The sequence below is a fragment of the Vulpes vulpes genome, chromosome 2 (genome assembly GCF_048418805.1).
Source record: "Vulpes vulpes isolate BD-2025 chromosome 2, VulVul3, whole genome shotgun sequence".
Lineage (NCBI taxonomy): Eukaryota > Metazoa > Chordata > Mammalia > Carnivora > Canidae > Vulpes > Vulpes vulpes.
Window position 1 is genome coordinate 52,870,649 of NC_132781.1, and position 22,965 is coordinate 52,893,613.

Sequence of the window (22,965 nt, forward strand, 5' to 3'; positions counted from 1 at the left end):
CCCAAAATACACAAGTCGGGACATTGGTAAGTTTGTCTGTTTTATTTCTAGTCTGTAGAGATGACATCCAGTGCCATATGCACTCACATGCACACACACACGCTCACATACTTCATCCACCTGAACGTGCCCGGCAAACTGCCTTTTGAGTCTAGGGACAAAGCCATACTTGACGGTCCCCGCGTTGCTGGTTGTGTTAGTCAGATTTGGTTCTTTCAGAAAGAAGACAAGCTGAAGTTCTAAGAAGCTGAGCCCTTGGCCAGAGAAGTAAGTCCGAGAGCCGATAGCCACAATCTGAAATATATGCAGACCCTCCTTTCCAGGGACCACTTTTAAGCCCCTCTCCCACCAGGAATTGAGTTCTAATAGATGGTGGAGGAACTGGTGATGTTTCCCAGGATGCTCCTCATCCAATGGAGAACTGTCTTTCCTGCCCTCTCCAGAAGCTGGGGACACACCCACTCATGTCCCTCCCTCAAAGAAGGCTTCTTGCAGTCTTGTTAACTGTGGAACCTGCTGAAACAAGCCCGATTGCTTCTGCCCTCGTCCCTGAGTGAGGAACAGGTACACTGACTAGAATGGGTAGTGAAGGAAGGTATTACCTTGCTCAAAGGTCTCAGCCTGTCCCAGAGAAGGAGGCCAGCGGGAAGGGGTAGGGACAGGCAGTTGTTTCTCTAACGATCCAGGGGGAGAGGGAGACAGTGGGGGTGGTGGGGTGAGTTTTACATTTACAGGGAGAACTGTTTTTGCTGAGGTTTAAACTTCAACTAGGCTTGTGCATTTGAAGCAGCTCCTTGGGCTAAAGATCAGCCAGTCATAGCCAAATAATCTTGTTTCTCAACTGGTTGAGACCAGATTAACCTGGTGGTTAACCAGGATTATCCACGATTAATCCTGAGCATTTCCTCATCCCCCTACCTTCTTCACTCCTCAAGCTGCTGCAAGGGCAACTCCTTGGGCCCTCGATTACGAGTCACTAAGGAGCCTCAGGGAGCCCACACGGACTCCCACCTCCAGCAGCACCCAGATGTTTGGCAAGGGCTTCTCCAAGACTTGCTCAGTCTTGCAGTGCAGTCACCCCACAGTCCCCTCTTTCTTAACATTCATCTCACTGGTGGTTCTCTGGTTCTGACTTCCCCCACTAGATGAAAACTCTAGGAGTCTGTCCAGTTCACTACCTGGTTCTTTGCTCTTGGCCCATAGCCTAATGAATATAATCAATGGATGAGCGCATCCAAGTCCTGAGTGGGCAGGGTAAGGGACACCAGAACCAGATGGGGCCAAGGCTGGGGTCTCTGCTCAGCCAAGGAGGGGCTGAGTGTGACACCTTCCTGTGTGAGTTCTGGGAAGTGGCCTGGCGGAACAGCTCTAGGAAGGGCAGAACGGCCAAGGCGGCCTGGCCCTTAGCCAAGCCCTGGTGCTGACGTGGAGGTCCTGGGAAGGGTGAGTCCTGGCCCAGGGCCTTCCCCAAGTATCAACCTAAGAATTACCCCTCCCCGTCCCTTTCCTCGTTTTCACCACTGAGCCAGCCCAGAGCAGAGATGAGGCATGGGCACGGCATCTGAACCCCTGGGTTCCAGTCCAAATTTCCGTCTCCCAACTAACCCCCTGACAAGGCACTTAATCCCTGTGAGCACCACAGTTTTCTCACCTGTGAAATAAGAGGACCCGTCCAGCTAACCTACAGAGTGGATCAGGGCTCTCGAACCTTGGGAGTCCATTATAAGGGACCCCAATCCAATTCCCAAGGGCAAGGTTTTAGGTGATTGGAAATGGAGAGATGGGTTAGAGGGCAAAGCACATGTCAGGACAAAGTGGGGGGACTTAAAGCTTATAATAGGTGGTCAATACCTGTTGAATGAGTGAGTGAGTGAGTGAGTGAGTGACTGAATGAATAAATGAATGGAGTAATATGGGAAGGCAAATGGGGTGGGGCACAGTCAGCTTTCAAGCAGATTGGGGTCAGAAAGGCAACCTATTTCTCAGCTCTTGGCTAATTAGTGGTGCTGACTTTTTGCCATGGGCATTCTATGCCTCCTTCTCTTATCCTGTTATCCTCAGCATCACCCCCCCCACCCCAAAAGGTGGCACCAGACCAAACAGATGCCCCTCCCAAGGCCCCTGGCCTCCCTTCTACCCCCAAAGCCCTTTGCTGCCCCAGCAAAGGACAGGGGGGCTGCACTTTCCCTCCGAGCTGCCTATAAAGATGTGGCTGCAGCCAAGGCCAGAGGATTTCTTCTGGAACCTTCCTGAATGGCTCAGACTACCAAGCCCCTCTCCTCTGCTTCTGTCACCTCCATGAGGATAAGAAGTGGGGACTGGGGGAGGAGGGTGAGTGGCCACGCCCTAGACAGCCCAAGAGGAAACCCTAGTTCCCATTCCAGGATCTTCTGCAAGTGGGCTGTGGTTCTCACCAGGGTCAGGCCAGCGAGCCTGGACTTAGCTCGGGGACCCTGGAAGGACGGACTGTGCCAGTGCCAAGCATGAGGCTCACCATCTTCCAGCCTCCCCATCCTGGCTGCTCCCTTCAGTTTTTGGTTTGATGTCAGCCTTTCTGTACAGGGAAGGGGGAAGGAGGGAAGAGAAAAGAGGGAGGGTCCCCAAGGCTCAGAATTCCCTGGCCCAGAGCCCCTTTAAGGCAGAAAATTTGTGCTTTACAAAGAGATCACTGATTCTGCTGGTTGAAAACTAAACAGACACACGATGACCAAAAAAACCAAATAAGACAAATCACAATGAATCAAGGTCAGCAAGATCAGGAGGGAGGAACGGGGGCAGGTCCAGACGGGGGTCCTCAGGGCAAGCTGGCAATGTCTCTCTCTGGAGGGGGGCCAACTGGCTTGGGGCTGCTCTCGTTGGCTTTTCCTTCAAACATCATGACTCTGGTTTGGAGATGAAGGGAAAAAAAACAGGATTAGGATTCCTTCCCTTATCCAGGGATAGATCATCCCAGTGTCTGCAAGGTCCTCGGCTGCAGGGTCCTTGCGTCCATTCTCCAGTGGGATCTTCTCTGGTGTGGAAGGGGCTGCTAGTCCCATTTCACAGGAGAGAAAACAGTACAAAGATCTCTGTATTCAGGGCACCTGGGTGGCTCAGTAGTTGAGCGTCTGCCTTCAGCTCAGGTCATGATCCCAGGTCCTGGGATCGAGTCCTGCATCAGGCCCCCCACAGGGAGCCTGCTTCTCCCTCTGTGTCTCTGCCTCTCTCTGTGTACCTCTCATGAATAAATAAAATATTTCAAGAAAAAAAAAAAGATCTCTGTATTCTTGGCCCTGCATTTTCCTCTAACCACGCTGCCTGAAGGAGGCAGAGTTAGGCTGGGCTACGGCTCTGCTCAAAACCCTTTCAGATCTTCAAAAACCTCCCAAGGTTTTAAAAGTAACATCTGGAGTGCCTGGGTGGCTCAGTCTGTTAAGCATCCGACTCTTGAATTCAGCTCAGGTCATGATCTCAGGGTCGTGAGACTGAGCCTGTGTTGGGCTCCATGCTGGGCCTGGAGCCTGTTTAAGACTCTCTCTCTCCCCCTCTCCCTTGCCACCCCCCACTCTCAAAGAAAGTAGCATCTGGAAAGTAGAAGACAAGGGTCCTGCATGGGGCCTCTCGTGGGAAACAGCCTGATGTGAATCCCAGCCCTACTCTTTCCCAGCTGGTGACTCAAGAAAAGACACTCAACTCCCCTGATGCTCAGTGTTTCCATCCGGAAGTAAGGATCACCAAAGTGCCAACACCCTGGAGCCATAGCAAGTATCAGTGCCCCACTCCTTCTGTAGGCACTCCTTGGGTGGGCGCTTTCCATCCCCTGGCTAGAAATCCCTCCCTAAGGGCGACAGTCCACAAGCAGCTTACCTCTGAGCTGATTTGCACATCCAGCCCCCTCCATGGCCTCTCCCCTTGGACGTCTAAAGGTCACTTCCAACTTAATCCATCAAAAACTCAACTCTTGGGACACCTGGGTGACTCAGTGGTTGAGTGTCTGTCTTTGGCTCAGGACCTGATCCTGGAGTCCTGGGATCGAGTCCCACATCAGGCTCCCTGCATGGAGCCTGCTTCTCCCTCTGCCTGTGTCTCTGTCTCTCTGTGTGTCTCATGAATAAATAAATCTTTAAAAAAATCAACTCTTAATCCCTCCCCTGCTCTTTCCCTAAAGCAAACAGAACATCACTCAGTTACACTCAGTTATTCAGACCCCAAACAGATCAGGATCATCTGACTCCTTGCTGTCCTTCACGCCCCCTCTCTGGGCATTGAAGCAAGCCTCCCAGCTCTGTCTCCCCCAATCATTCCTGATTCTAGTGGCTTCTGCCACCTTCACTGCAGCTTCTCCAGGCCGAGTGGCCTCATCTCTTGTCTGCAGAGCCTCCTCGCTGCCACTCTCACCCCTGCTGCAGCCAGAGGTTTTTAAAAATCAGCCCCTAGCTTTGAGTCACCCAATGGCATCCCTTCACACTAGTGCCAAATACTAAGTGGGACTGTGACCTATGTATGAGGCCCCACGTCATCTCTGCAAATTCATCCTTCAATCACTGCACTCACTGATGGCCAGCCACACTAGCTTCCGTGCTGTTTCTTTGCGCATACAAGCAGTCTGTCTAACGGCCTTTGCACTTGCTGCTTCCTCTGCCTAGAATGGTTTTCCCCAGATCTTTTCCATGGCTCATCTCTTCACATCTCCCACCCTCAGGGCTCTGGTCGAGTGTTGCCCTCTCAGTGAGATGTTCTCTGCCCACTATCCCATGCCTCCCTGTTCCTCTTGTTCACTTTGTTTTCCTTTAAACCACACCATTGCAATCTGGCATTTTAGCCTTTTAGGGTTTTGATTTTGTTTTTCTCTGTCTCTTGCCACTAGAATGTAAGCTCCATGAGGCCAGCAATTCATGTGTTCTCAGCACCTAGAATAATTCTGGGCACATAGTTGGTGCTCGGTAAATATCTGCTGAATTAATAAATGATAGATCTAAGGAGTTACTGGGTAGGCCAGTGCCTGACACTGCAAACGCACTAAACCTTAGGTGTTTATTTATTAAATTTATTTTAAAGATCCTATTTATTTATTTGGGACACAGAATGAGAGAGAGAGCGCACCCAAACAGGAAGGAGGGTCAGAGGGAGAGAGAGCTGAGCAGGGAGCCTGACACAGGGCTCCATCCATCCCAGGACCCTGAGATCATGAACTGAGTCAAAGGCTGACGCTTGACCCCCAGCCACCCAGGTGCCCTCACGGATTTATCATCACCACCATCTTTCTGCTTACTGAATGCTGATTCTACCAGAAGTTCTGCTACAGGCTAATTTTGCCTATGAGGTATGTATTAATGTGACCATTTGACAGACAAGGAAATTGGGTTCAGAGAAATGAAGACCCTCATCACGCAGGCCACACAGGGCGTTCCCTCCTGGCCAGGGAATGGCCTCTCCACGCACAATGACTTTGCCTTCAGAGGTCCCAGGAGAGGCAGGAGGTACTCACAGCTTGAGGACAGCCGACCGCTTCCCCAGCATCATGTTCACAAAGTCTCGGTAGGAGATGGTATCACTGACCCCACCTGTCACCTCCGAGATCATCTTTTTCATCTCCAGGTGGGTCTTGGGGACTCCGAGCTTCTCCATCATCCTCTTTAAAGACATCAGGTCTGCCAGAGGACAAGCAGATCTGTTAAGTGGAGACAGGCTGCGGGCCAAGCTCCCCTGGCACCCATGCCCGGAAGAAGCCCCGCAGGACAGCCTCTCCCTGCAGACTGTGGTCAACAGCCTCTGTCCTCCAGGGGGGGATGAGCCTATCACACCCTCCCTGCTCTCTTCAGAGGTAGTATATACTAGTGGTTAGGGACACAGACTCCTAGAGTCAGACAGACTTGGACTTGGGTTGGAATCCAGCTCTGCTCTTCCCGGCTGTGGGACCGAGGGCAAACTACTTAACCTCTCTGAAACTGCTCCCAGAAGTGGGAACATGGGGTGACGGGATCTTTTGGAAGGGTGGTGTGCAAGAAGTACCCGGCATAAAGCAGGTGCTCAGTAACAGAGCCACCACTGTTTACTCTGTTCCACCTGCTGTGCCCTGAGGTTACAGTGAGCTGTGTGCCTGCTGCTCCAGCTCCCCGGGAAGTCACTGCCCTGCAAGGTGGGGTCAGGGAGTCGGCTCAACCCCTCGGCATGGAAAGTCACTCCGCGGGGTGCCGAGTGGCAGCTTCTTTCCACCTGCCACTCCCACCCAGCAGGACTAGGGTTCTGCCTCGCTGGCCTGGCCGGGTGAGGGTGCCAAAAATATCCCGCAGAGCAGGAAAACCAACAAAGGAACGAAATTCAAGAAAAACAAGGGAGGCCAAAGAGCCACAACACTCCACAGAATTGCTGCCTCTGACCTGCTGGCTGCCCAGATCTTAGGCAATTTCCTCCAGATTGTTCTGTGAACAATGGGTCGGCAAAGGATGGCGGGAGAGAGGTGGGATAGGGGGCCAATTTTAGGGCCCAGGGTGTGGCGGGACAGCTCACCCGAGAGCAGGGTGGGCAGACTGATGCCAGATCCCTAGGTGACAGGATGCCCAGGACATTTCAAAGAAACCAGGCAACACTCTGCGGGGAGAAGTGACAGGTCTCCCACATGCTGCTGGCCAGACTCTAAATTGGCAAGACCCTTCTGGAAGGCAATTTGGCAAGATGCTTCAAAAGCCTTTGACCCAGAATGTCTAATTCCTGAAATTTACTCTAAAGAAATAATCGTGGACAAAGATTCATATACAAAGACGCTCTTCACAAGACTATCAAAAGTAGTTAAAATTGAAATTGTCTAAATGGGCGATTCTAAGGCACTGGCTGAATAAATCACAGTCTGGCCCCATGATGGAATATTAGGCAGTCATTAATTATACCTCAAAAGAAAAGTTAATCATATGGCAAGACACTCACAATATATATATATTTTTAAAAGAGGTTCTAAAATGGTCATAAAACAGCATTTGTGATTAGAAAAAAGGGTGGAAGGATACAACCCAAAATATTTAGAGCAGTTATTGTGGGTGACTTGTTTTTGTCTTTGTGCTTCATTGTGTTTTCCAAAATTTTTTATGATGAAAATGTATTAATTTGATAACGCCCCATTTTTTTTTCCTAAAGGAAAACAAGGATAGAAGTATTTTAAAAGGAGAAGAAGGAGACAAGACAGAGGAAGGGTAGAAACACTGCAGCGGCAGCAATACTGAGCTCAGGGCAAAAGAGAGGAGGGAGAGCCAGTCTGGGAACCAAAGGCTGGGATCTGGACGCTGGGCCTGCCACTTCACCACCATGAACCCCGAGCAAGTCAATGCACCCTGCTGAGCCTCAGCTTCCTCATCTGTAAAATGGGAATAATTCAAGTCAGCCTTGACCATGTCATAGCATTACTCAGGAAGGTCAAGATATGCTCTCGGGGGGCACCTGGGTGGCTCAGTAGTTGAGCATCTGCCTTCAGCTCAGGGCATGGTCCCGGGGTCCTGGGATCGAGTCCCACATCAGGCTCCCTGCATGGAGCCTGCTTCTCCCTTTGCCTGTGCCTCTGCCTCTCTCTGTGTGTCTCTCATGAATAAATAAACAAAATCTTAAAAAAGAAAAAATATGGTCTCGTCTCTAAGGGCCATGGGACTGGCGCTTGTCACCCGCACCCCTCCCCATGCCCAGACCACACGATACAATCAGGGTCTATTGGAGGAGGGGAAGCTACGTTCACAGAAGCACCGTGTCCCATGCAGGACAGTGTACAAATGCAAGGACAAAGGAACTGCCAACCCCCTGGACCAGTGCATCAGGAGCCTGAGCATCTCCGACCCCAGGCCGGAACGGCACCCTCTATTCTGAGTCCCCATGGCACCTGGCGTGGAAGGCTGCGGCATGTGCAGGGGGGTGGGTAGGAGGGAACCAGTGAGAAGAGGGGTCTGGGGGCAGTGGGTCCAGGGTCCAAGGCAGCCAGGCTGACGGACAGCTCGCTGGTCTGGCACATCGGGGAAGCTTTGGTATGTGCCCCTCACTCACCCAGGTGGGTCAGTGGGGCTCTCCGGACCTTCATACCCTCCAGCCACCAAACGCCCTCCTCCCCTCACACACCCGAGGCCTCACTTACCAATCTCGCCCTCATTATTCAGGTCAAACTCCATGTACTTCTCTGGAAATCACAGAGCAAAAACTGGCATTAGCTTAACCCCCTGCAGGGTCTCAGAGATGTCCTGAGGGCAACTGGCCGGGTCCTCAGGGAGCCCACACCATCTTCCTCACCTTACTTGGGGGTCTTGACATGAGTCCTGTCATCTCAGCCATTGTCTCTGGAGAAAGAGCTCACCCTGCCTACACAGAATAAAGTACTAGGTGCCACAGAATAAAGTACTAGGGGCCCTTCTCTCTGCGGAGGAAGGCAGCTGCTTCCTCCTGGGTCCCCACCAGCATGAGCTGGCTGCATCACATTGGCTACGAAGTGACCAGAATAGATTCCCAGACCCTGATATATATATGCAGTGGCTTTGGGAAGGTGGGGGCAAGAACTGGTATGTTCTAGAGTGTCTCAGGCGATTCTGATGGGCTGGGCGGCCACGTGTGGGAACCACTGATTTAAGGAGTCCCTGTGGTTCCTGAACATTTGGGGGGGGGGGGGGAGTTTGCAGCCACCTCTGATAATATGATGCTCTCCCAAGAGAAATGCCGTGGACCTGCCCTTGACCCAAAGTGGCACATACAGTGTCCAGGGGGACACAGACCCTCCCCAAAAGTTCACCTACAGACCTTGAGTTAAGCCTCTGATCAAAGCATCCAGGGAATCTCCAACAGTGAGGGAACATATGCAGAGCCATGAGCTTGGAATCCTCTGACAAGGGCAGCATGTGGCCCTGGGCAGGTCACCCCCGCAGTAAAAAAGCAGGGCCCTCGAAGTCTATTCTGCACTGAAGAGCCAGTATGAGAAAGCCAAGGTCTTCCCCATGACCTTTACAAGGGCCTGCTCTCCAGCCTACCAAGCTCCCTCTTCCTCTCTCACCACTGCTCCCATTCCCACTGGTCCTACTACTCCAGGCCCATCGGCCCCTTGCTCTACTCTCGCCCCCGCTGCACTCCTGCTGAGGTGTGCTGTGGCCCTCTGCCTGGATGTTCTTCCCAGGTATTCTCAGGGCCCCGGCCCCCATCTTCAGGGCTCCCCAGCCTTGCTGGTTGGGCACTGCCACCCCCCACAGAGCACCTACCATCATCTGTGTGCTCTGCAGTACCTTTCTCTTCCCCACTCCTCCCCTGCTAGCACACAACCTCCTTTGGGCAGGGGTCTCTGCGTGTGCCCTGTCGCACCTCCAGGCCTGCAGTGGGGTCAGCACATAGTGCTCATTTAGAGGTCCAGTGAGTGAGTGATTTGAAAATCTTTAGTCTCTTCACTTCCAAGGTAATTCTGTGGTTCCAGTCCTACAGACCCAATCCTAGGTGCCAATGAAGACAAGCAGGAGAGACCTCTGTCCCTCCCCCCAGACACACCCCTGGAGAGGGATCCCCTTGATATCCCAGAGAGAAGGGAATGGACTACTCCTCCCTCGAGTGGCTCTCCTCTGGGCAGCAGGATGGGCTGGTGGAATGGGGCAGGGACGGGGGTGTCTTTGCTCTAGTTCTTTTTGCTCACATAAATGGCCCCATTGCATAATGGTTCAGCGCAGGGGCTTTGGAGAGAGATCAGTACGTGCTCAAGCCTCAACTCTGCCATCGGCGAGCTGTGTGACCCCACCTCTCTAATCCTGACTGTTTTCATCTATAAATTAAAGCTCACACCCATCTCCCTCCTGGCTGAATTGGGATGAGTTGGGAAGTTCACAACACAGCATTCGAAGTAGTTCCCACAAGTTCAACGTTCAACAAAGGGTTCGCCATCAGTGTCCTGCAAGCAGCTTGAGGAGCACTTGGCAGGCTCTTTGCCTTGGAGCTGGAAGGATGTCCCCATTGCCAAAACTTGGGGGGGAGGTGGAATGTGACCTCAGTATATTCGGCGAGATCCTCCAGCAGCCAGGGCTCCCTGCACGCCGAGAGCATCTCCCAGGCAGGAAAGGTGGGTCTGTCTTGCTCCTTATGTGCACGGCTCCTCTCCTTTCGAGTTGCTGGCTGGGAACCAAGCGCCAGGGCCCGGAACAGAGGGACCTTTATGCCGCCCCCTCCCCGCGCGGGCTCCTGGGCCCTGTTTTCTTTTCATCCCGTGCTGCTGGGATTCAATGGGCAGAAACTCTGCCCCCTGCCCCACTGTGGCGACACAAACGTCCATTCTGCACAGGGGCTCCTGAGCCGCTCCCCCGTGGAGGGGAGAGGCCAGGGCTGCTACAAAGGGCTGATTGTGTGCTGGGGCCCCGGGAGCGAGCAGGGCCTGGGCAGCAGCCGACGCAAGCCAGCCTCAGCCCTGCCTGCCCGGCAGCCAGGGTAGGGGGTGAGGGGCTGGGCCTGCGGGCATGGGGGGGCCTGGGGTGGCATGGAGGCAGGTGGAGGGGCCTGTGCCGGTGGCCAGCACCCCTTCTCACAGCCCCCCCAGGAGGAGAGCATTCTGGTAAAATTAGGGGGCGTGGGCTGGCCCTGTGGGGTAAGGGATCCTATGTGCCAGGGGCCAGCCCAGCTCTCCCGGGAGGGAGAGGCAGACAGCCCCAGCTTACCTTTGAAGGCCGCCAGCTTTTCCGGCAGGTTCTCTTCATCACTGTACTTCTGGTCACAGAGAAACTCCTTTGAAGGTGAAAGGACAGTTCTGAGCACTGGGCCAGCAGGCGGAACTCACTGACACATACGCCCACTGCCCCCGTGTCTGCTCCCACGCCAGGTGGCTGGGCAGGGCAGGAGGCTCCCATGTTTGTCCTGGCCTCCTGTCAAGCCTCAGAGGTAGATCCGCAGTCCACCCCGAAGGCAGGAACCATGCTCGGCAGCCCAGGGTGGGGCCTGGAGCCTCTGCCCTAAACACCTTCAGCCAGCCTCTGAATTCACAGTATAACCCTCCTCCCCCAGGGCACCCCAGCTTCAAGACCCATGAAGCCACGAGCCCCAAACCCAAGCTGCCTGTTTCCAGCATTAACTTCCTAAGTACATGATCCCAGATTATTAATTCCTCTCTGTACTTCTATTGCCTTATCCTACAAATGGGTATAATCATCATAGCAACTTCTCAAGTTTGTAAGAGAATCCAAGGAGAGTGTATGTACAACTCTTGGCATACAGCAAGCGCTCGATAAACAGCAACTATTGCATTAGTCTCTGTTGTAGCCAGAAAATGATTGTGTATCACTTGGGAGGTCACTTACTCTCTCGTCTGTGTCCTCACCTGTAAAACAGGGCCACCTTCCCCTCAAACGATGCCTTTCAGAACCAGATGTATGGGGGAGGGGAGGAACACAGCCTCCAGAGTGAAACACCAACCTGCATGATCTCTTAGGCTCTCCCAATGGGCCCCAAAGGTAGCTAGCATTTTTTTTTTAAAGATCTTATCTATCCATTCATGAGAGACACAGAGAGAGAGGCGGAGACACAGGCAGAGAGGGAAGCAGGCTCCATGCAAGGACTCGGGGATCATGCCCTGGGCAGGAGGCAGACGTTCAACCCCTGAGCCATCCAGGCATCCCAGTAGCTAGTATACTACTCCCGTCTTACCGATGAGGAAATTGAGGCTCACACAGGCAGAGCTTCACCTGAGCTCTGTCTCCTATAGACCCCGCATCCTTAATGCCAATGTTTAAAGATGGACAGATAGCAGGCATTCAAAACATAACACCACTAATTAGTAAGTACCTGTTATGCTGGGCACAGTGCCAGGTAGCTTGCTCACCTTGCTGCTAACCTTCCAGCAGCCCTAGAGCCTGTATTCAGATGGGAGAGCAGAGGACACGTTCTGTCCTAGCACCGGACTCCACAGGTCCCCTGTCTCCCCTGAACCTCCTTTTCCTCATTACTGAGCAGACCGGACAGGGCACTGCCCCCTCCTTCAACAGTTCTTGAGGGGCCACAGGGGACACTGCTCATTCCAGGCACCAAGGGAGCAGGTGAGACCAGGGAAATAAGGTCCTTACCATAAAAATTCCAGGAAGCCCGTGTTTAAAATGATATCAAATGTTATTTGGATCCATTCCTCAATCTGTTTCTAAATTCTTGCTGCCATATCCCACCAACTGATGACCAAAGTGCTCTGGGTTGGGGTCTCGGTCCCCTCCTTACTAGCTGCGAAATGGGCGCAAGGGTGCCCATCTCCTCGGGCCCCTGCCCCTCAACGGGGATAACCCATTGTAATCACCTAGTGCCAAACTTCTCCATCAGCATCCAAGAAGCAACGGGTATGACGAAACGTGAGGCAGAATCAATCCGCTCAAGGGTTCGAGTTCCTCCACATTAACCCACCCCTTCGACAGAGATGCCCATCTGCCCATGTGGCTCCCCTCATTGGTTCTGGGGCTCTGCTCTACCCCCTTGAGCCTCACTCGCCCGGATTCCCCAGAGGGGTCAGTATATATTGTGGACAGGCTCTGGCTGGTGCAGGATTTCGGCTTTGGGAGGGCACTGAGCTCTCTCAGGGTCTCAAGGTGGGAACAGCAGGTTCAGGGAGGTTAAATGACGTGTCTGAAGTCCCTGCAGCTGGCAAGAGTAGGCTTGGCCCCTGCCTCCAGCAACCTGGCAGAGGGCAGCCCAGTGCCCATGGTGTGGATCGGCCACAGCTTCACATTGGCCCTCAGTAGCAGGTGCCACGCACGGTCCTGCCCCCGCTTAGCCGGAGCTGAAACTGTCTCCTGCAGCCGGGAGTTCTCTTCTTCTCTTCCTCTTGGCTCCCTCTCACAGCTCTTTTCCTCGAACCAAAAGTAGGACAATTAACTCTTGTCTGTGACCACAAGCAACAGGCACCTCCTGGGGTCACAGGTCCTATTATCTGCACAGCAGAGGGACAAATAGGTCACTAGTTCCCAGACTTTGAGATAATGCAGAAGCAAACATTTCCCAAAACAGTAGAAAATAGAGGGAGGTGCTAACATAGGGCTGCCAAGGGTTTATTTTGCCAAGTAGAGACTCTAAACAATCACCAATGCCGGTTGCCATGAGTTCAGAAAGGGACATTTTGGGGGTGCCAGGGTGGCATAGTTGGTTGAACGTGCGATTCTTGGTCTCAGCTCAGGCCATGATCTCAGGGTCGCAGGATCGAGCCCTGTGACGGGCTCTGTGCTCAGTACCGCGTCTGCTTGTCCCCTCCCCTCCCCTCCCTCTACTCTCTTTCTCATAAATAAATGAAATATTTTTTTAATAAAGGACATTCCATAAAATTGGAAAGTTCATAATTTCTAAATGGAATCCATTTAGCCTATGTTCGGTTCACTGCATTACCCCCGTATTCCCTCCGCTTTCCCATTTCAGGAGCCGGAAAACCTTCTCAGGAAGGCACAAGGCCACGGGCAAGGCCCAACATCTGGGAACCTCTGGCAAGAGACCTGGGGGCCCTCCCATCTCCCACATTCCCTCTAACCAGAAATCCCGCACCAGCTGGAGCCTGTCCCACAGCGCATACCAACCCAGTCCAGGGATCTAGGGAAGTTGGGCTCAAGGGGTCAGGCATGGCCCCCAGTCCTGGAGGCAAATCATGCACAGATGGACACAGGACAACCAGGCGGTGATTCCCTTTCACAGGGCTGACCCCCAGCTGGCAGGGACAGTACCCCTAGGGGAGCCATGGGGACAGTCTTCGCTCTGATGGAGACTGTTTTCTCCTTAGCGCTACCAACCACCTAACTCGTGTTTTATTGGTTTTTGCCCTCCACCCACCCCCACCACTATAGAGTGAGTGCCTCCTCTCTGTGCCTCCCTCATGCCAGGCTTGCTCCCACCTGGGGACCTTTGCTTAGCTGTGTCCCCTGCCTGCAGTGCTCACCACCTCCAACACCTGAACGGCTCTCTCCCTCACCATCTTCATGCACTGGCTCAACCATCACCTTCTCAAGGAGGCAAACCCCATCCACCCCACCCACTCCACTCCCAACCCCCGTTTACTTGCCTCGCATCTCCTTTTATCCACAGGATGAATCACTTCCGAACACAATTTACAATGTGATGCTTATTAAGGGCACTGTCCATTGTCTGTCTGCCCTGCCACAGTGTAGGCTGCACATAGTAGGTGTTCAGTAAATATTTGCAGGCTGAGTGAATGAATTGAGACCCGGAGAGGATAAAGAACTTGCTCAAAGCAGCATAGCTGGCAAGTGACTGAGCTGGGATGAAAGTCCACAGTGGGACACCTGGGTGGCTCAGTGGTTGAGTGTCTGCCTTTGGCTCAGGTCATGATCCCAGAGTCCTGGGATCGAGTGCCGCATCAGGCTCTCCCTGGGGAGCCCTCTGCCTATGCCTCTGCCTCTCTCTCTCTGCGTCTCTCATGAATAAATAAATAAAATCTTTTAAAAAAATAGAAAATAGAAAGTCCACAGCAGAGACCGCCGGGGCTCCTTCCCTCCACAGAGCTGAGGAATCAAAGTGCCCCAAGGTAGTGGGTGTTGGAAGGAAGCCGGGAGGAAGCAAAGCTTTGGCTATAGGTGCCAGGAGGATGTGTTTACTGTCTCCAGGCCCACTGATGCCTAGCACCCAGCAGTGCCCAGCATATAGTAGGTGCTCAGTAAACATCTGTCAAGTGAATGGAGAAGCCTGGCATCCAGCCCAAAATCACTTTCTCCACTCTAAGCCCTGACATGGCAGGGCAGCTTTACAAACGCGTCTGTGCGCGATACAAACTGCAGGAGATCAGAGGTGGGAATCGCATTTCTCCTTAGAGCCCAAGATGACACGTGCTTGAGCCACAGGGTGGCCGGGGCTGGGAGAGGCAGCTGACCTGTCCATGCGTGTGTGGGCAACCCTTGCTCAGCCCAAGCTTGGGACAGCTGTGCAGGCCAGGCTGTTGGCCGGGTGCCAGGGAGGAGGAAGGTGGAACCCAGAGCAGGAGTTCCATTGGCGGGGCTCCCAGCCCCCAGCCCAGCTCCACGCTTTGGATTCTTGGTTCCTGCTCATGCACAGCCCATAGCCTTCCCACTTCTAGGCGTCCTCTCCCTACCACCCACCCTGTATCCTTGCCCAGCCTTGGGGCACTCCCTGCCCAGTGGGCAGGTACCCTGCCTGCGTGTCCACACTGCAGGACCCCCAGCTGCCCTGACTCTGGGTCCCCAGGCAGAGGAGAAAGAGACAGAAGCCACCACAGATGTTTGGAACAAAAGCACAGGGGACAAAAAGAGGGTGGGCTGGAGCCAGATGCCTGGGATCAAACCACTTAGTAGCTGTATGAAAATTACTTCATTCGTCTGTGCCTGGGTGCTCTCATTTGTGGGAAGGACAAAAATATCTCATATGTGTGGTCTGAGAATTGCAGGACATAAGCAAATGCATATGAAGTGCTCGTACAGTGCCTGGCACCTAATACTAAATAAATGTTAGCTATTTGTTAGTGACCTTCTCATCTATATGTGTGTGGAATGCACTTACACCCCACCACCCCCACCCTGCAGCTCATCATCCAGACCGTCATCAGCTTTTAAACAGATTCGGAAGCAAATCCTGTCGTCTGACTTAGGCTGGTTGTGATTTCTCCTTCCCCTTTCCGGGTCTTCCCTTTGGACAGATAGGACAACTGAGGCCCAGAGATGTTGCTCAACTCGCCCAACGATACAAAGTTTTAACAATTCAAGCAAAGTCTACTTCCCTTGACCATCCCAGCTCCTCCTCTGTCCCCGGATGAGAAGAGGGTGGCCTGGCCACAGGTTTCTGGGTAAAGAAAGTCAATACCTAGAGTTATGTTTCCTCGTGGGGAGCTGCAGAAGGTTATTCCAGACCCTGGGGAACTACTCTAAGCCCTCTAGGGGGATGAGGAGGGTGTGTGGATACATGACACCACCGCCAGGCCCCTCTGCCAGGCCCCTCTCCCACTCCAACTCACGGCCCCAAAAGACAAGTTTTCCCAGCTGCAGAATCTGCTGTCAGGGCCTCCAGGTATGAGGGATGCTTGGGGAAGGGAGGGAGGGAGGGCTGGGCTCTGATGGCACCCTGAAATGGCCTGAGGAGTCCCTGGCAAAGAGCCGGAATCCACAAGTGGGCGGGAGTCTGGGGTCCAAGGCAGGAAGCTGTGAGCCAGTCAGTCCTCACACCAGACCACGGGCAAGGTCCATGCAGGCACAGAACCTAGAGGGGACTCCTCAGGGCATCCAGCTTGTCCTCTTTATTCCACAACTGGGGAAACTGAGGCTTCAGAAGGGAAAGACTTGCCTCCAGCCACTGTGGTCAGGAGACCCACCTAGACTCCCAAGGTGCAGGGTGTGTAGGGCAAAGAGCTTGGGGAGGGAGGTTGAATCGAATTGCCTGGGTTCAAATCCCAGCTCCAGCACTTACTAGCTCTGGGACCCTGGGCAACTTGCTCTGCCACTCTGGGCCTCAGCTCTCTCATCTGTAAAATGTGATCAACCTCCTCATTGGGTCGGTGCAAGGATTAAAGGAGCTAACTGCACAGGGAGGGCCTGGCTCCTAGTACGCTTACCCAGTGTCAGCTGTTCTTATTATATGTCGGGATCCCCCAAACTCAAGCCATGTCAAGAGAGAAGCATGAGCAGGGGAAGGGCAGAGACCTACCCACAACTCCTTGTCCCACATTGTGCCACACAGTCCTCCTGGCAAGCCTTGGCCCTTTGCATCCCTCTGCAGCGCAAGCTTTGATTTGTCCTTGGATACCTGGCGGACTTGGCAGTAATGGACCATCCATACGAGACAGAGTGCTCCTGTCTCAGCCCCAGGGCACAGCGCCACAGCCACACCTGCTCACTGTAGTCTCTCTAGGACCTCTAGGACCTCTGATGAACATCTGAATCTACCCCCACGCCTGGGAGCCCCATCTATACGCACTGATGCCCAGAAAGGAACGTTTCCAAAACCAGCAGATGTTGGCAGCCCCTGCCGGGTCCTGGCTTCCAGATCCCTGCCACCTGCCTGCTCTTCCCTCCCCCACCCCCTACTTAACTCTTTTTCTGGGCTGGTACCTCTAGCACCTGCTCCCGGATGCTTGCTCCTGGCCCTCTGGGCTTGTCTTTATGTATTAGCTGCAGCAGAATTTTGGGGCGGGCAGATATCACCATCTTGGAGGCCATCCAAGGAGCTGGTGGCTGAAGCCCTGGGCAAAACCCCCAAGGACAGGAAGCACCATAGGGCCCAGGGCCGAGATGCCTCTGACGCAATTCACAGGCTCTTAAAGGGCCAGGGCCAGGGCCAGGGCCATGCCCGGCCCGGTGCCTAGCGTGGCAGGAGCCTGTAATGTGCACCCACAAGGACAGCAGGCTCACATTCCCCACAGCAGCTCTGGGGCCTCTTCTGGATACAGCATCCTTGCCAGCAGTTGGGGCAGCTGAAGAAAAACACCCCACAGGCTTCACAGATGAAGCAGACTCTACAGAAATTCCATCCCCGGCTTCCTGTGACACGGCCACACCAAGGTCGAGACCAACTGCGGGGACACTGAATCCTCGGAGGCTCACGTGGCTGCTTATCAGCATCTCCCTTATAATATATTAAGGAAGAGCAAGAGAGATGGGTGCCCAGCGATGCCAGCCGGGCACACTCACCTGGGCAGGGACAGGGTGGCACTGCCAGTACACAGGCAAAGAGACATACCTGCCTAGTGCCTGGGTCAGGTCTCAGAGGTCCCCTATCGCTGGGGGAGGGCCGGGGACATGTAACACCAGGGCACAGACCCCCAGCCTACCCTGTCCAGCTCTTGCCAGTATAGATGGCATGTGGGCTCTGAAATAATCCTTAGGCCCCTAAAAGCTTGGGGAATGCTGAGTGCCCTTCGCTCGACCCAGGAGGGCTGGGAAGGCAGGACAGTAGCCAGAGATCCTTATCACATGAGTAAGAGAGGCTCTGTGTTACAGCTAGGCCGTGGCCACCCCTGGCGGACAGCGTCCCGGGCAGGCCACAGGGACCGCGTAGTGGTAGAATCCTGGCTCTGCCATTTCCTGGCTGGGTGACCTTGGGCAGGTGACTTCACTGAGCTGTTTCCTCATCTCTAAAATGTAGGCCTGAGTAAACCGTGTCCCATGGGGACGTTCACAGTTCCTCCTGCACATCTATCTAATCAAGCACTCCATCCAGAGGAGTCACGGAGATGATGCATGTCAAGCACTGCGCATGGAGCAAAGGCACGTCCCACATTATTCGTCAAAGCTCCTGGCCTCTGGCTGGTTCCAGATGCAGCCCTCGTCATCCTCTGGGCTCCTCCCGCTCAGTCCCAAGGGTAAGGGCACTCCGAGGGGCGCCCACCCAGCCCCGTTGCTTCTCTCTGCCTCTGTGGGAAGCTGGAGAGAATTTGTCCTGTTGCCATATAAGGCCAGGCCCGGCTGGCCCGGGGTCACCTGCCATGCCGCAAAAGCTCAGGGAATGTCAGCTATGTGGGGGGGAGTAGGAGGCACGTGCAGGTCCTGCCCGCTTGAGTACTTCAGAGAACACTCACATCCTTGTACACACGCACACAATGCACAGGTACATGCAATGCACACATGGCAGGGACAAACAGGCTGGCTTCAGGCAGTTTATTCAGCCCCTCTGAGTCTTGTTTTCTGTAAAATGGGAATAGACACTCAAGGGATTAGAGTGAGTGCTCCACGAGGTAATTCCCGAAGTACTCCTGGCATGCTGCCTGGCACATGCCGAGCGCTCAGAAAATGATCACAAAAACTAGAGCGAAACCAAAAAAAAAAAAAAAGAAGTGCACTTCCACGCAGCTCCCCCAAGACCTCCAGGTCCACCCAAGACTCCCTTCTAATTTTACTCCTGACCCTTATAACAACAGTAGCCAAAACTGAGCGGCCCTGCTACCCCCTGGAAGCTTGCCCAGCCCCGGGTTGGTGGGGAGGCCCTGGAGGGAACTGGGATGTTGGCCCAGAGAAGCCCCCACAGCTGCCAGCCAGGCTGGGCTTGGCCCCAGGCAGCAGCCTCAGAGGTACTCAAGCACACGCAGCCAGGGCGTCAAGAAGCCCCATCTTCCAAGGCATTCCTGCTCCCACAGGGCCACTGGGAAACTGTTCCGCCCGGCCCCCCAGAAGCTCTGCTCCAAAGGGGCAGTGAAGCTGCACTCCAAAGAAAGGCAGATCTGGGCTGCCAACCTGGTTCCTTCTAGAATCTACCCACCCACGATGCTTGGGGGGCTTAGCAGTTGAGTACCTGCCTTCAGCTCAGGACGTGGTCCCAGGGTCCCGGGATCAAATCCCACATCGGACTCCCTGCATGGAACCTGTTTCTCCCTCTGCCTGTGTCTCTCATGAATAAATAAATGAAATCTCAAAAAAAAAAAAAAAAAAGAAGAAGAAGAATCCACCCACCTCGGGAAACTCCTGCTGTGGTCCCAGTCATAGGTGAAGTGGACTCAGACCCTCAAGCAGTGACTCCCTGAGTCTGCAAGGACCCCCTGTCTACTCATCACCACTGACTGTCACAGGTACTCGGAACAAAGCAGGGATCGCTACTCCCGTTTCAGGCAGGGAAGACTGAGGTTCTTCACATGAAAGGGTCTGACCCGGGCAGAGCAGCCAGCATAGGCTGAGGCTTGTCTCAGACCTTGCCCCTGGGTTTCCACTCCCTGTGTCTTCAAGCACCAAACAAAACTGAAGACAACAATCATGGCAGGTATGTGCTTTACATAGATTATCTCCCTGCAAAATCACAGCAACCAAACTACCATTATCTCGAGTGACGTGCCCACGGTCATAGAGCCAGCGAGCCCCTTCACCCCCACTCGGGACTCCACACTATGTGGGGAGGGGGGTACCCTGACCTCCTGCGGGGTGTGGGGAGCAGGTCAAACTTCTGGTTTGCTCCTGGAGTCCCCTTCCTCTGGTTTGATCCAGCAGCCCGACAGCTGCTTGGATTCCCGTGGCCGGACCCATAGTAGCTTCTGGGCAGGGAGGGAAAGGACACTGGACTGCAAGCTCTGTCACCAGCTTCTGTGTGGCCTTAGCCAGCTGCCTGCCCTCTCTGAGCTTTGGGGTCCCAAGGCAGCGACAGATGGCCCCTCCTCACTCACTTTCTCCAGCCCTAGTGCTGTCCAGGTCAGCCCCTGGGAGCCACAGGCCCTCCCCCTTCTGAGCCATGCCAGTCCACCTCCCAAACAACCCAGAGGCTTACCCCACCCCACTGCCCTGATTTGCCCCCCCACCAAGGGCAGAACAGGCGCGGAAAGTCCCACACATTCTCAGCGACTCTGGTTTGCCTGACTCTGTTGCCACCTCTCCCCCATCTCCAGCTGTCTCTGGCTCAGGGGCCTGCTGGCTGTGGGTGGATTCAGCCAGCTTGGAACCCGCCCTGTTGAGTGGCCCAGGGGGCTGTATGAGGTCAGGGTTGCAGGCTTCTGTCCAGAGGGCAAGAACAGCCAAGACCAAGGGCGGGCTGGCTGCAGAGTAAACTGGGAGGGAGTCCAGCAGCCCGGACCCCTGAGAGCCCCAGCCACACGTCCAGTCTCCCTTTCAGCTGTGCTCGAGATGGCACCAAGAGGGAGGGTGATGATGGCACAGAGAGGCCGGAGTTTACTCGGAGGGACCCAAGGTCCCCAGAGTCCTGTGTTTGATTCCTACAGCCGGCAGGATGAAATCAGATAGGCTACCGAGTTCCAGACTCTCCAAAAAAATCAAAGAGGGAATCAAGATTGCAAACCCCTGGCAAGAAGTAGTACTACAAAATACTGCAGTCCATGGACCTACCTCCACACAACTTTGACCATGACTCTGGTGACCGTCACCAGCTCCCAATCTAGGGACTCTGAGCTGGGCTTGGGCCTCGGGTGCCCAGCAGCTGGGGGAGCCAGCAGGCGGAATGCCCAGCCCTGTTTCAGTGGGCAAGCCTCTGCAGCCTGTTTGGAGGGAATCTGGGAGATGTCTACCTTAGGAAACCATTCCAGCACCATCCACAGAAGTCATCGTCCCACCAGGTGTTGGAGCATGCACACTACATGCCTTCCCCTGGTGGGCCCTCATGGTGACCCCGGCTTTGTTTGGAGAGTCTTTGCTGAAGACCACAGAGCAGGTACCTGATGGAGGCCAGGCCTGAGCCCTGATTTCACAGATCCCCAAAGCTCGGGCTGTGCTGCCTTTGAGCTTTGGCCAACCTAGGGAGGCCCTGACACTTTTCCTTATCTTGTAGAATTCACTGGTTGTTAAGCAAACGTTCATGCAGCTCCCATTGTGTGCCTGGCAACGGCAGGATTTCTATAAAGAAAACCCACGAGGTCCAACAAGAAAAGCATCAGGTCTCTCAGAGAACTTTTCGTAAAGGCAGGAGTGAGAAAGAGTTGGGGGGTGGGCTGGGGTGCACGCCTGGATCCTCGATGGGGCAGGGAGCACCTACCTGCAGTCTGGACCCGGCTTCTAAGGCAGCCCCACCTGGACTTGTGGGCCATCTCGGGGCAGCCACCTTGCCTCTCTGGGCCTCCTTCCCCTCCACCGCTGTACTCCCCGGACCGCTCAGAGACCCCGGAGGTCCCTCCCTGAGCCCAATCCTGGCAGCTGGTCCCAGGCGGGCTTCCGGGGAGGCCCGGGCCGGCGGCATCAAAGCGCCCGGGCGAGCCCCACCTCCCCGGTCTGAGAGTAACAACTTGCAACCCGAGCGGCGGGAGCGGCGGGAGCGGCGGGAGCGGCGGTGGGTGCAGGGGGGGGCGGGGACCTGCCCGGAATCCGAGGCACGGGGCAGGGGCCGAGGGGGGAAACTGAGGGACGCCCAGAGCGGAGGAAGAGGAGGGGGCGGAGGCGCCGGGCCGCGCGCTTACCCGGTTGATCTCGGCCAGCCTGCGCTCCTGCCGGGCTTTGAGCAAGCCGAACGCCTTCCCTCCTGCAGGAGACAAAGAGGCGGCCCAGGAAGCGGGGCCCGGCCGCACGCCGCGCCCCGCCGTCCGCCCCGCGCGCGCAGGTGGCGGGGGGGGTGGGGGGGGCCGGGGCCCGCGCGGCGACGGCGACGGCGGCGCCTACCTTGGAACCTGTTGCTGAGCGCGACCGACATGGTGAGCCCGGGGCCGCGGCGGCGCACGACGAGGAGGACGGGCGCGCGGTCCGGGCTCCGGCGGCGTGTGGCGGCGGGACGGCGGGGCGGAGGGACGGCGCGGGCGGCCGGACACACCCTCCGCCCTCCCCCCGCCGGCCCCGGCCCTCCCCCCCGCCGGGCCCCGCCGCCCCGGCCCCGCCGCCGGCATCAAAGTGCCTATTATGCGGGACGCCGCGCCCGCCGCCCGCCCCTCTGCTGGAGGACGCGGAAAGTGCACGGCGCGGCCCGGGGCCCCGACTCGGCGGCGGCGGCGGCGGCTCGGGGCGGCCCCCGCGGATCCGCTGCCAGGTTCGGGGCGCTGGGGCGGCGCGCCCGTGCAGAGGGCAGGCCAGCCTCCCCGACTTTAAATTCTAGGAGGAAAATTACAGGGGACGCCTGGGCGGCTCAGTGGCGGAGCGTCTGCCTTCGGCTCAGGGCGTGATCCCGGGGTCCTGGGATCCAGTCCCACGTCCAGCTCCCTGCAGGGAGCCTGCTTCTCCCTCTGCCTGTGTCTCTGCCTCTCTCTCTCTCTCTCCTGTGTTCCCATGAATAAATAAATAAAAAATTTTTTAAAAATCTATTTCTTGAGCACTCACTATGCATCAGGCATTTTGCCAGCTCACTACAGGATATATTTTATGTCACTTAATTCTCAAAACTCTATGAAATAAGACTGTGTTCCCGTTTTGCAGAAAGGAAAAGTCAGGCAGCTGAAGCCGGGGGGGGGGCACAAGACCACTGGGATGATAGGCCAAGCCTCCAGCTCCTGTGGGAGTGGGGCTCAGGGCGCAGGAACCAGGGACAAGTGACAGGGCCATAATGAAGCTTCCTGTCCAAAGCAGGACATTTCTGAGAGTGAAGGGTGGCACTGCTAATAATCATGCTGCTGGCCACAGGTACAAATGGGCACTGTCCTGAGCAAATGGCACACCTGGTCACCAGTATGTCCCC

At 55.1% G+C, this 22,965-nt stretch overlaps 1 protein-coding gene across 8 annotated transcripts; it reads right to left on the minus strand.

Annotated features, from left to right (window-relative positions):
* Window positions 1-27: 27 nt before the first annotated feature.
* Window positions 28-22,129, minus strand: AIF1L (allograft inflammatory factor 1 like). Of its 8 annotated transcripts, none has more exons than XR_011999805.1 (6): window positions 21,963-22,122; window positions 21,346-21,825; window positions 10,626-10,692; window positions 8,090-8,131; window positions 5,468-5,630; window positions 28-2,882 (listed from the first exon to the last, which is right to left on the minus strand). XR_011999805.1 is itself a non-coding variant. In XM_072748344.1 (6 exons), exons 1-6 carry the CDS (start codon window positions 21,991-21,993, stop codon window positions 2,795-2,797), a joined length of 453 nt encoding a protein of 150 aa, XP_072604445.1. In that variant the 5' UTR covers window positions 21,994-22,129; the 3' UTR covers window positions 28-2,794. The 8 variants fall into 8 exon arrangements, 6 of the variants coding, with proteins under 6 accessions (XP_072604445.1, XP_072604447.1, XP_072604449.1 ...); XR_011999806.1 differs by having other exon boundaries at window positions 8,242-10,692; window positions 21,764-21,825; window positions 21,963-22,120; XM_072748344.1 differs by having other exon boundaries at window positions 21,764-21,825; window positions 21,963-22,129.
* Between the last annotated feature and the right edge of the window lie 836 nt (window positions 22,130-22,965).